General features: G+C 34.5%; 1 protein-coding gene across 1 annotated transcript; it reads right to left on the bottom strand.

Moving 5' to 3' along the window:
- Positions 1–223: 223 nt before the first annotated feature.
- LOC131042828 (uncharacterized) lies at positions 224–6,165 on the bottom strand. The gene is made up of 3 exons (XM_057976145.2): positions 5,522–6,165; positions 883–1,075; positions 224–654 (listed from the first exon to the last, which is right to left on the bottom strand). The coding sequence occupies exons 1-3, from the start codon at positions 5,576–5,578 to the stop codon at positions 524–526; spliced, it is 381 nt and encodes a 126-aa protein (XP_057832128.1). The 5' UTR covers positions 5,579–6,165; the 3' UTR covers positions 224–523.
- Positions 6,166–12,342: the final 6,177 nt, after the last annotated feature.

Here is a 12,342-nt window from a genome sequence, read left to right on the forward strand (position 1 = left end):
ATCACTACTTGCAACACTTATAAATAAAAGAGATACTCCCTAGTGCAGTAGTCCTTATACAAGCATAATCCTGACTACACAAATGATAAATACAACTGCAGTCCCAGAAACATAAGCATGGGAATAAACAAGTTGCTTCCATTGGAGAACGGGCATAATTAATAGTATTACATAGTATCAGATTGTTCTGAGAACACCAGAAAAGAAGAATAATAATGTGGAATGAAGAGGAAAAAATGGCGATATCATGAGATTCAAATATTTCTATTGATTTACACTTCATTGCGAAATGTCAACATATATGTGCTTCGGTTATATTAAATATTTTGACCTCAGCATCAGGAGACATTGCGTTCATGTCTTCCCTCTATACACACATTGTGATTCAAGAATAGAGAATTACTTTTTATGCAAAGCAAAGTTAAGATTGCAACTAGGATGACAAGAATACATCAAGGAAATTGGAATATGGCAATATCCTTGCAATCTGATTCAAATTTCAAAGCTGGTTTTACAGATGAGCTTAGGGATCAAACTTCAGTGATACAACTCGAGACTGTCGATTATGCTTTGCAACCTTCACAAATACAGCTGACAGGCAAGAAGGAGCCCACCAAGGCCTACGAACTTCTTGCTCACCTTTCAAGCATGCCACTGGAAATCAAACAATCAACACGTGTCTCAAAACAAGCATCAATATAATGCATGCTATCAAATCAGACCTGTATAAAGATTAGAGAATAGAAGTGCTTCCCAATCCTGTATATAGTACCTAGTTAACAATAAATAAAAATAGGGAAATGACACAAAAGATTTGACCTACCATCCTAGAAGCATCATTTAACACACACACCCACACACACAACCTCTGATGACACCTACCTTTAATAAGTCGTAGTTCTTTGCACAATGTTATAAAATCTCCCCATTTCATGTGACACCGCCTAATAAATCGCAAAATCTGCTCTGTGGTGAATGTAGATAAGCTGTCCAAGTATTCTCCATTGACACCATTCTCTTTAAAAATTTGTCTGTAACTGCCAAGGCCAATTTCATCCAGCCATACCCCAACATCCTGTATAAGACTTCCAAAAGTCAACTTTAGCTTATTTGGAAATTTTCCTATGCTTCCTGAGAATAGTGTTAATAGAGTGAAACTTGTGATAGAGCTAGGAGACTAAACAATCAAAGACATTGCAGATGTCATTCAATTTTCAAAAAACTTCTATAATTGCAAACATCTGCATGGAAAAAAAAACCTGTTCACCCCAGCAAGTTCTCTCAACCTAACCCTTATGATAATGTACAATCATCCCTATAAATTTAAAATATCAGAAGTAACCCACATTCATGCAATATTACGAAGGTCCAATAGTGTATAGGATGGTCGAGTAAAACTGTAACCTACACCATAATGCAAATAGATGAGTTAACGTATCCAGTGCTTTATCCATCTTTGCAAGTGCTAGATTACAGTGGCTGTGCCTTCTGTCCTAAAAAGTTTAATTTGACTCAAACTAACATTGAGTTCTAATTGCACAATAAATCTTCAGTGAAAAACTCCAATTTCCTTGTTTATTCTAGTCTCCATGAAAGTCAAAACTGGGATCTTAAAACAAAGCTATGTAATGTCTCTAAATTCTTCTCCAAATCACATTCTAGACGCGTGTCATGTCTCAGTATGTCTAAGGGCGTCCCAACTTCCAGCACAACTCTACATCGACACAAATTCCACATACATCAGGCAGATCATGAACCAACACAAAAAAATATCTTACAGTTTATAAATTTAATGTGGTAGCAAAGACAGCAAGGCTAGAGTTTTAAAGTTTAAGCTCTGAACCCCATCCAGGAGAAAGCATGTCTGGTATATCCTATTGCATTGTTCAAAATTTTGATATGAGCTATTGGAAGACAATTGATATGACATTAAATTCTTAAACAAAATAAAGGGATTACCACAATTGTAGCTGTTGTATATTCACTGTGTTATGTATATACAAAGATACACAAGGAAGCTTCTAAAAACAGAAAGATAAGGTTCTAAAAATTGAAATAATACATGTAACCATGTATTTACATACGAGACTATACAAGTAACTAAAATATAACAAAACATAAACAGACAAAGCCTCAAAATAATTTTCCATTGGATGTCCTACATGCCTAAGCCCCATGCCTATGCATGCTAAGAAACATTGTTTTCAAATCAAATGGTTGTTGTTGATCAAGGAGAGCAAGCCTGATAGCATGATAGCAAATTAGCAACACAAAGAACTTACAGTTATATAATTGGATGTACATATATGTTTTCTATATTATGTCATGTATTCTCATATATCTTTAGCATTTACTTTATTTTAATTTTTTTGCATTGATGCATCTACCTATCCATTCTCATTTATATACCAGACTTTTATTCCATTCAATGGCAAACTCATTCTGACACATTTATTTTTGTTGCATTTATGTTTGTCCATCTTTCACTCAGCCGTGCATATTCTTATACAATGGCTATATATAGGTATGCATACTCTTTCATACTTTGCGTTCATTCATTTGCAGACTGGGTACTCTCTTTCAAATAATGATTTGCAGATATATGTCCACATGTATATTCTATAGTATTTGACAGTTTGTGTTTTGACATGGCCATAGATGCAACTAATAGAATCTGAAATAGACTGTCGATTTATTTTAGACAGAAACTTGATACAATAATGTAAAAAAATTCTACTAATTAGTAATTGGCAATCGTTAATTTTAGACTAATAGCATTCTTCACATTTAAAAAATAATATATCTAAATAATGCTACACAACGGACACCTCACTACTTGTAACAAAAAAATTGGGTTGTAAGAAAAGAAACACTATATGGCACAAGTTCAGACAAAAGCTTTTCCATTTGGAAAAGAGACTAGAGAATGAGAAGTAGTAAGTGGTGGATTTTCTATGAATTGGTATTCTCCCTCTATACTGACAAATGCTAATATGCCTTTGTACTTTGAATCTTCTCTCACCTTGTGATTATTCAACTATGCAAATCATGATTTAAAAAAGTCATACAGAAATGACTAGTCATAGAAATAATCATCGAGGTGATAACTTGAGTATTACAAAATAAGTATATTGTGAAAAGTCTCCCAAAAATTACCTAATAATACTCCAATAGGGAAGCTCCGATTACTTGCAAGAAATAAATGTTTGAGAAGTACAAAGGTGTAAGACTATAAATGTGACTAAAAGATAACATATGCACATGATTATAGGTGACTTTTTTCTCATCAAATTTCATATAAAGACTATAATAGAAAGGACAATAAAAGTTTACATTCCATTTGTTTATTTAAATAACTGAAGTGAATAAGTTCAATGATTTGATTAAGTTATTCCATAAAATTCAAAGAGAGTAATTTCCACTTTGATTTAAATCTCTATTCAGCCCACCATCTCATAGGATATTGCAGTGTCAAGAAATCATTGAAGATAAGCCTACACAAAAACCCTGGTAACATGCAGATGGCTGCCTAGCAGATGGAATTACAGAAGAAAAAATCAAGGCTATTTTTGGTACAAGAAGGGAAGAAAAAAGCTTACCCTCACACTGTCAACACGAGTTTGCTCAGTTAAAATTCAAAACCAACACAAAAGAGAAAAGGAAGAACCGAAGGTGGACCTAAATGCTGATAACCTTGAAAAATAATTCACAAAGGAAATTCTAAATAAGAGTCAATGCTAAAAAACCTTGTATGAGATTAGCTGTATGAATAGGTCACTATTGGCAGAGGACTTGAACATTTAGTTAGACAAACATTTTGAAGCACTTAAACATTCTAATACCAAATTCAGACCAGACCAGGAACAGCTGCTTCATCTCCTGGAATAGCATATTTAGAAAGTCCAAAAGATCTGACAACCTTTCTTCTGCAAGATAAGTGGCCGTAATACACGGCCATACTATTATTTAGTAAAAAGAAAATTCTCTTCGGCCCACAATAAGCATGCAAAACAATTCCACACATGAACATGCCAACCTAAGACTGCTTTTATATCTAATTATCTTCTAGTTCCCAAACGTTCAAGTTGGTCTTAAATTCAGATGCCCTTGGAAGCGTAATTAAACTTTCATGAATGAACAAAACTATACAGGTTGTTATTAAGGAAAAATACTAAATAGGAAGAAGGAAAAGAAAATGCAAAGAATTACGGGACAACCATGCACAAACTTGGAGAAAAAGCTCTATATCTATTATCAAACACAATAGAATTCACAGAAAATTTGTGAAAAGGCTTAAGCTTATACGAGTCATAAAATGGCCACTATCGAGATTCACAACTTTCAACAAATGAGGAATCCATTAGGTTTCCAGGGTAATCCAATAAATCAAAGGAAATCTAAAATTGGTTAGTTAAATATAAAATCCAATCATAATTTACTTATAACGTCCCTAGACCCAGCCCTCTCCATTACATTTTATGTCAACAAACTAAAAAGGCTAACGCTTGAAGATAAATTGGAACATAAAATGGTGGACCATCAATTCTTTCCGAAACAGAGACAATCTAGCATATTCCCAGCTGACTCCAATGCTTCAAAATTAAAGCTTTGAAATTTGAGACCTTTCACACCATTTAAAGTTGAAAGAAAATTTTCTCAATGCTCAAACAATCCTCGAATGAACAAATTGAATGACAACCAGCAAAAAGAGCATGTCTTGAACTTTAATTTAGCATATATGAAGTTCTCGGAATCATTCAGTACAAAGAGCTTGCTGTACTCTAATTCTTTCGAAAAACAATCCAAACATATAATTTTTCCAGTACAACAACATAAAACAGAATTCCCAAAAACTTGGTCAAAATAGTTAAAATTATGCCTGTCACGATAAGGTAAAAAAAAAAACTTCCACAAACAGATACAATCTATGAATTTCTCAAAATAATCGAGTCTATGCAAATCAAAGCTTTGATATATAACACTTTAAGATTAAATCACATCAGAATTTACAATGGTAGCACTCAGAACAAGAATGAAAACAACGAAAGAAAGCCTGCCAGCGTGTTTTGAAAATTACCACGATCGGTAATTCCTCAAATTTCTTACTATAGTACACCACACACGGTTTGCCCTAAGTAATTTTTTGTTATACGCATTATAAGATATTAAACCATCAATACTCCCAGAAACAGAGACCATCTAGTAAACATTGCGAGACTAATCCATCATCAAAATGAAAACTTTGACATCTCATAATTTAATCTACGATCTAACGACAATTTCCTATGGCATCCCTTAACCCTCACCATAGCGTCCAGATTAATTAAAAAATTCAAAAAAAAAGAATCCGAAATTACTCATAATGAGCAAATAGGAAGGCAACCAGCAAAAACAGCGGGCAGAAAACCCTAAAATTCCTCAAAAATCCTTCTTTGCTGTACTTCACTTCTGCATATTTTTTCCAGCGCACCAAAGCAAATCACAAAAACAGAATTCAATAAAAAAAATGCAATAGCAATACCTCAGAAGTCCATATAAAGAAATCCAAGGGTTCCGGGACGCCTCCTGCTTTATTCATTTGCTCACCCGCAGGATCTTCGAAAACTAACCTCGTCCCCTTAAAAAATTCAACGGTCAAATTTTATCTGAAAAACGCAGCCATTGCCTCCCTACGTTTTCAAATCCGGTCCCTAAAAATCACACAAGCCGTCAAATCCTGCACTCAAATCTCGCACCGCTCGCCGCAGACGCATAGAAAGGCAGCCGCGGGGGCAAAAACTACTTATATCTGCTACAATTTACACCCTTTCTTCACCCGCACACATCTCACTGCAGACTTCACCAAATCAACTAAAGAATGCCACGATCTGCTCAGAATCGAACCTGGACCCTACAGGACGGCGATTCGATTCACGACACACACATCCATGACTCCCTTTACGCAACGAACATTCCAAGAAGCCTCTCCATACAAACCCTCCGAGCCTGCCTTTCCATTTCGGCCGAGCAACTATAGAGCCCCTCGTTAAAGTCCGTGCATGTCACTCCGATCGCACGGACGCCAAGAGTCCCAATGACGTCACGATCGCCGACCGGTGACGTCACACACCGCTAACTTTAACGCAGGATAACCTTCCGCTTATATTTTAAGTGGGGTTTGTGTTTTTCGGTTTCCAAATTTTGTCCTTTCGAATCAAATTAATAGCTGATATATTCTTCCATATGACCGTGTGGAAATATGACACGTGTCCCATGTGGGTTTAAAGCTGCCAGCTTTGCTTCAATGAGTACAAGCTAATCAACAGATATCATTTAAATAAGACCTCCGGTGAAATTAATTTTTCGGAGCGATGTGTATATGTTAGTTATATATTCATTGTATATGTATCTGGAGATCCGATTCTTTATATTGGGGAAAAAAAAATTAATTACGATTAGATGGAGATTTTACACGTCAGCGTCGGCGGTTGGATTCTGTGTGGTCTATTATTGTATGAGCTGTTCTTTTTCTTTCATAATTTGTCTTAAAAGAGGCCTCGTGGAAGGGTCATGAATATGACACGTGGAAAATAGTGTGGAGCATAATACACCATGTGGAAAGGTATGACGTTGAGAACAATGGACCTTGGGGAAGAGGGGTTCCATGCCAAATGTACCTTCACCCAAAACAAATAAAAAACAATTATTGCTTTTGTTTTTCTTGGTTTTTATGGGAAATGGGGTAGGGGAATGGAGCCATCCTTTGTTGGGTGAAAGTATGGATGGTAAATAGAGGTGAAGTATTGAGATTTTTTTAGTTGTTTTATAATTTATCAGATTAATGTTTACTGTTTCATTATTTATTTTCATAGAAATTGAGTAATTATTGTTTGTTGTTATCTTTTAAGTAGATATTTCTCTATTTTCTTCTATTTTTTTTATCGATGAGGGGAGAACTTTTAGTCTAAACATGAACGCACAACATCAATCAATGAAAATAGTCTAAACCTATGAGCACAACAGCCCCATAGGGGCACAAAGCCCACAAGCAGACTAGCCAACAAGGATTTGGAGCTCCAAGTCACTTGGCATGAATGCCCATAGCATCAATGTGAAGGTTCAAACTCGTGAGTGTATTGGATTAGCGAGGGCACATAGTTCGTGATCACACTAGCCCAACTAGGATTTGAACCTTGGGTGAAAGTATGGAGAGTAAATGGAGGTGAAGTATCAAGATTTTTTGGGTCCTTATTTATTTTATCTAATATGGAGTTTGTCTTCAAATTATGTTTACTATTTCATTTATTTATTTCCATAAAAAATGAGTGATTATGTTTTGTTATTATCTTTTAAAGGAAGTAGATAATTTCTCTATTTTATTTTTCTTTTATCGGTGAGGGGAGAACCTTTAGTCTGAACATGAACGCACAACATCAATCAATGAAAATAGTCCAAACCTGTGAGTACAACAACAACATAGAGACACAAAGCCCACAAGCACACTAGCCAATGAGGATTTGGAGCACTAAGTCACTTTGGATTAATGCCAACAACATCGACATGAAGTTTCAAACTCGTGAGTGTATTGGATTAGTGAGGGCACACGGTTTGTGATCACAATAACCCAACTAGGGTTTGAACCTTGGTAGCAACAACAATAATGCCATTCTTTAACCATCACACTATACTGTGAATGATTTTTTTATAGTTTCTTTAAATTAGATTTATTGATTAATACTTTTTAAAAATTATATTAGATGATATTTTATACAATTTTGTGTTTTTCAACACTATTAGTTTACATAATTCTAATCATGGAAATTGTATAGTAACATCATTTTTCATTTATGTTCTGGACCTATGACAACTAAGTTGTCTTTGGATGTATAGACTAGTGTGTTAGATAGTTTATTCCACGTAGAGACTAGTAAATGATATCACTTAGCCCAAATTCCATGATCTCTATATATTTTGTTTGTTGTCTTGGTTTAGATTCATGAACGCAAATTTGATCTCAATCATCTATGCACCTTCAAATTTGTACCCCAAACTTTTTATTCAAGATTTCATATTAGGTCATCTTCCCTCTATTTTCACTGGAAGTTGTGAGCTTACAAAAGTGTGAATAGTTTCAAACTACATACTAAGGTGGTGTATTTAAAAACCAACCTCAGTTCAAATGAATCGTATAATTGATTAGGGAGCACATATATAATCCTATTTGTAAGTGGATGAAATGGATTACATCAACACCACATCATCGTGCTAAGAGCATATTGTGAAATCCATGGGTTTTTGGTGGTGAATCTTTGCCAATTGGCAATTACTTCATTTATCCCAATTTTGAATTTGGCAAGTATATTGCAACTAGTGGGGGTCCAAATTGCCATGATTTTATAAATTATTGGTCAAATGCATTTTTTTGCCACCAGTTCATTTATAAGACACTTATAATTAATATTTTTTGCCACAGTAATCTAACTTCTAAAAAGGACTTGTATGGAATTTTCGATGCACGTTTTAATTTATCGTGATCAAGGGTTACTACACTTGGCACTCACACATATCACAACAGTAGTAATTAACTCAAAAAATCCAAGAAGGAAAATAGCCCACTTTTGTTTTCTTCTATAAAAGGAAATTATGGATTCATAAATTATAATGCTACAACCACATGGGCTTGACTCCTTACACAAAAAATCAACTCTCTAAGAAAAATTTACAATTTGTAGCCACAATATGCATTGATGGAGCTATCTTTTGTAACCTCCATTGTCATCTTTAATTGGCACCAATAACCACCTTTGAATGTTTTAGAAAATGTAACTTTTTCTTCGGGTGCCAATAGGTCTAACTGTTCATTTTCCCTCCTAAGAATAATCTTCATTTGAAATTTGAATTTTTGTAGCACAACTTTTGGGAGCCATAACTTTTGGCTTGGGTGTTTGATTTATTTTTATAATGTATTGTTGAAAATCTCACAAAGATATCTACAACACTAAAATCATTTGAAGATCATTTTTCCCATTTTCAAGCTTTTATGAGTCTTCTAAGGGCCTCAAATTTGACTCTAAAACTTTATAGGAAAAAAATTATGAGATGAAAATGTTGTAGTTGTGGCGACAACGTGTTGTCATTAATGTCAACCTATGATGTTGAGTGTTTGTACTTGGAGGTCTAAATGAGGAGATTGTTGTACTTGTGGTGACATCGTGTTGTCATTGATATCGACCTATGATGTTGAATGTTCATGTTTGGATGTCCAAAGGAGGAGATTGTTGCAGTTGTGGTGATAGTGTATTTTCATTAATATCAACCCATGTTTGTATGATTGAATGTTCATGGTTGGATGTCAAAATGTGTTGATCAAGTATGTTGATCTAAATTTCATGGTTGGATGTCAAATGTGCTCTGATTGATAGATTGTTGAAATGAAACAACTCAAGTATGTAGTGTCAATTTTGTTATCTCTGGCTCAAGAGATTGTCCCACATTTCTCTACTTTTGAAGATATGGTTTTGCGATTTGGAAGTGGGACAAAAGAAGATGTGTAGTTTATATGTTTCACTATTTAGGTCATATAAGTCAATACAGTTATATATGGGGTATGCAGAGTAAATATAGTTTTGTTGCTTGTCAGGATAGGTGTTCGGGTATACCACAATTATGAATCTAATTTGCATATCTCAAGACTATATTGATTGGTTTACAAATGACGTTAGTTTTTTGGTATTTATTTGTTTGCGCTAGATCAATTAAATGTGACAGTGTGAAAAGATGGTACAAGAATGATGTTGAAATTCATATGATGTTTTTATGGGCTCTGCATAGTGGTCTTTCTGGTACTATTTGTTGACTAGAAGATTTAGACAAAAGGCTAAGTATGTTCAGGGCCAACCTAGGATATTCGTGTTAGTGCTTTAATGGTTGTGCCCTCGTGGAGATGTGTGCCAAAGTGTTTTTGATCTTGCCTATCTCTTGCCTCAATTCACAATTATTTCCCTTCCACTATGAAAGTGTTTGGGGTTGACCACCTCAAGGGATGCATGTTTCATGTCTACATGTTTCATCCTGGCTAACTTGGAGAAAGCTTGTTGATTCTTGTAGAGGATATAAATGAAAGATCAAATCATTATCAAGTGTGTGTGAGTTAATGAGGCAGTTAGCTAAAGGAAAATTCATTTGAATGCACTAAGGAGTTAGTTAGAGTCAATGAGGCAAAAGTTGTTGATATGATCATACATAAGTATTGCAATGGAAATTCATGAACTGTTCATGATATTATGAGGTACTAACCTCCTTTTGTAAGTGTTGTAATTCTTAGGGAGTAGTGAAATTCCTTTAGTTGTAGCCATAAAACACTGATTCAAGGAGTCTCCTTTGGTTGGTGTCATAAAACAAAGTTGAAATTCTATTTTATATTATTGTCAAGCTAGATTTGGATAGTAGATCCAAGTAGCTTTCTCACAATGGTTTTCCCTTGTTGGGTTTTTCATGTAAATATGTGTCTACTTGTACAATTTTGATATTTTGTTTCATTATTGTTGACTTGCTTTAAGTAGGGGTTTAAGTTTGAAGGGTTTGAACTATATTTGAATACTAATTCACCCCCTCTCTCATTGTTCTAGTGTGTTTAATAATTGGTATCAAAGCCAGGTTCCTTGGAAGAAGCCTAACAACTTGAAAAAGATATGGGATGGCACAAAAAGGATCTCACTCATGCAAGGCACCTTTGTTTGATGCAACAAACTACACTTTATGGTGGGTAAGAATAGAATATTATCTAACCTCATTAGGGTTTGGTTTTGGAAATTTGTTGATAATGGTTATACAATTCCCTTTGCTCCTCCAACTAATCTGGCTAAGATCGAGGCACATGAAAATAATGCTAAAGAAAAGAATGTTATTGAGTGGATTAGTTGATGTTGATCTTATAAAGGTGATGCACAATTGCACTACTAAGGATTTCTAAGAGTAGCTTAGTGGCATCTATGAAGGAGATACTAAAGTAAAGAAAGCTAAGCTACATATCTAAAGAGGAAAGTGTGAAAACCTAAAGATGTTGAAAGATGAGGATATTCCCAGTTATATACTCTAGGTAGCTAAAGTTGTCAGTGCAATCAAAGGTCTTGGTGAAGAACTAAAAGAACCAATTATGGTGCAAAAGGTACCCAGGTCTCTTCCTAAAGTTTAAAGTCCTAAAGTGTCTTCTATTGAGGAAGATAGAGATTTAAATAACTTTCCAATGGATCAACTATTTGGTGCTTTCACTGCATTTGAAATGAGAGAGTTTGACAAGGAAGCTCCAAGGAAATATCTTTCAAAGCTAATAGGAAGGAGAGAATGAAGCATTTGATCAGAGCAATGGTTTTGATGAAGAAGAAAAAAAATTGTTAGGGAGATGAAGAAGGGCAATGGTAAATACAAAGGTAAGTTACCTTTCAAATGTTTTAGCTGTGGAAAAATTGGCCATTATGATTCTTAGTGTACTTTAAAAGAATCATAAAATAGCAATAAGAATTCCAAGAGAAACAAATTCCAAAGGAGTTTTTGTTCCAAAGATAATTGTTAAAATTTAGATGATGAGAAACTTAGTGCTCCTGATGATGGTCGAGAAGAAACTTATTTCATGGCCCTGAATGTTGGAAATAAGGTTGTTGACCCTAAAAAATGTGTGAAGAAGACCATTATTAAAAGACTCCAATCCTACTAAGATGTCTTGCACTCTAGAGAACTAATAATAATGCTAAAAAGTTTATGATTGTGTGGACTACCTTTATACAAGAGAAGAGACAAACCTTTAGGTAATTCACAACAGTTGTTCCAATCACATAACAGGTGATAGGAGTAAGTTTATCAATATCATGAAGTGGAATAGAGGATTAATCAAATTTAGTGATTTCACCTCTATAATGATTTATGGAAAGTGTACAATAAGTATTGATAGAAAGAACAAGATAAATGATGTTCTCTATGCAACGCTCTCAAAAACAATCTTCTCATTCTAATTCAAATGTGCAACAAAGGTTACAATCTCACATTCCATGATAAAGGATTTGAAGTTAGGAAGGCAAGGTTTGAAAAATTGGTGGCAAAAAGAACCAATACTAAAGGAAATGTATGCAACCTAAAGAAGGCTAATAAAAGAAACTGTCTTCTAGGACAAACAACTGAATGATGGTTGTGACACAAAAGAATAAGTCACATTATCTTTGAGAATCTTGTAAGGATTATTTCTACACATTAGTTATAAATATGTCAAAGATAGTCAAGCTTGCAAACACCTTGTGTAAGGAATGTTAGAGTAGATTAAGACAAGATTCAAGGCCAAGGATTTTTCTTCTACAAAACCATTGGAGCTAA

Source organism: Cryptomeria japonica, chromosome 9 (genome assembly GCF_030272615.1).
Source record: "Cryptomeria japonica chromosome 9, Sugi_1.0, whole genome shotgun sequence".
In the NCBI taxonomy this organism is placed as follows: domain Eukaryota; kingdom Viridiplantae; phylum Streptophyta; class Pinopsida; order Cupressales; family Cupressaceae; genus Cryptomeria; species Cryptomeria japonica.

Bases quoted from the DNA above. Each gene is read 5' to 3' on its own strand.
- LOC131042828 (XM_057976145.2), bottom strand. From the start codon at position 5,578: ATGAATAAAGCAGGAGGCGTCCCGGAACCCTTGGATTTCTTTATATGG. The intron at 1,076-5,521 runs GTATTGCTATTG...AGTCTTATACAG, and splicing joins TCTTTATATGGACTTCTGAG to GATGTTGGGGTATGGCTGGA. The intron at 655-882 runs GTAGGTGTCATC...TTTGATTTCCAG, and splicing joins AGAACTACGACTTATTAAAG to TGGCATGCTTGAAAGGTGAG.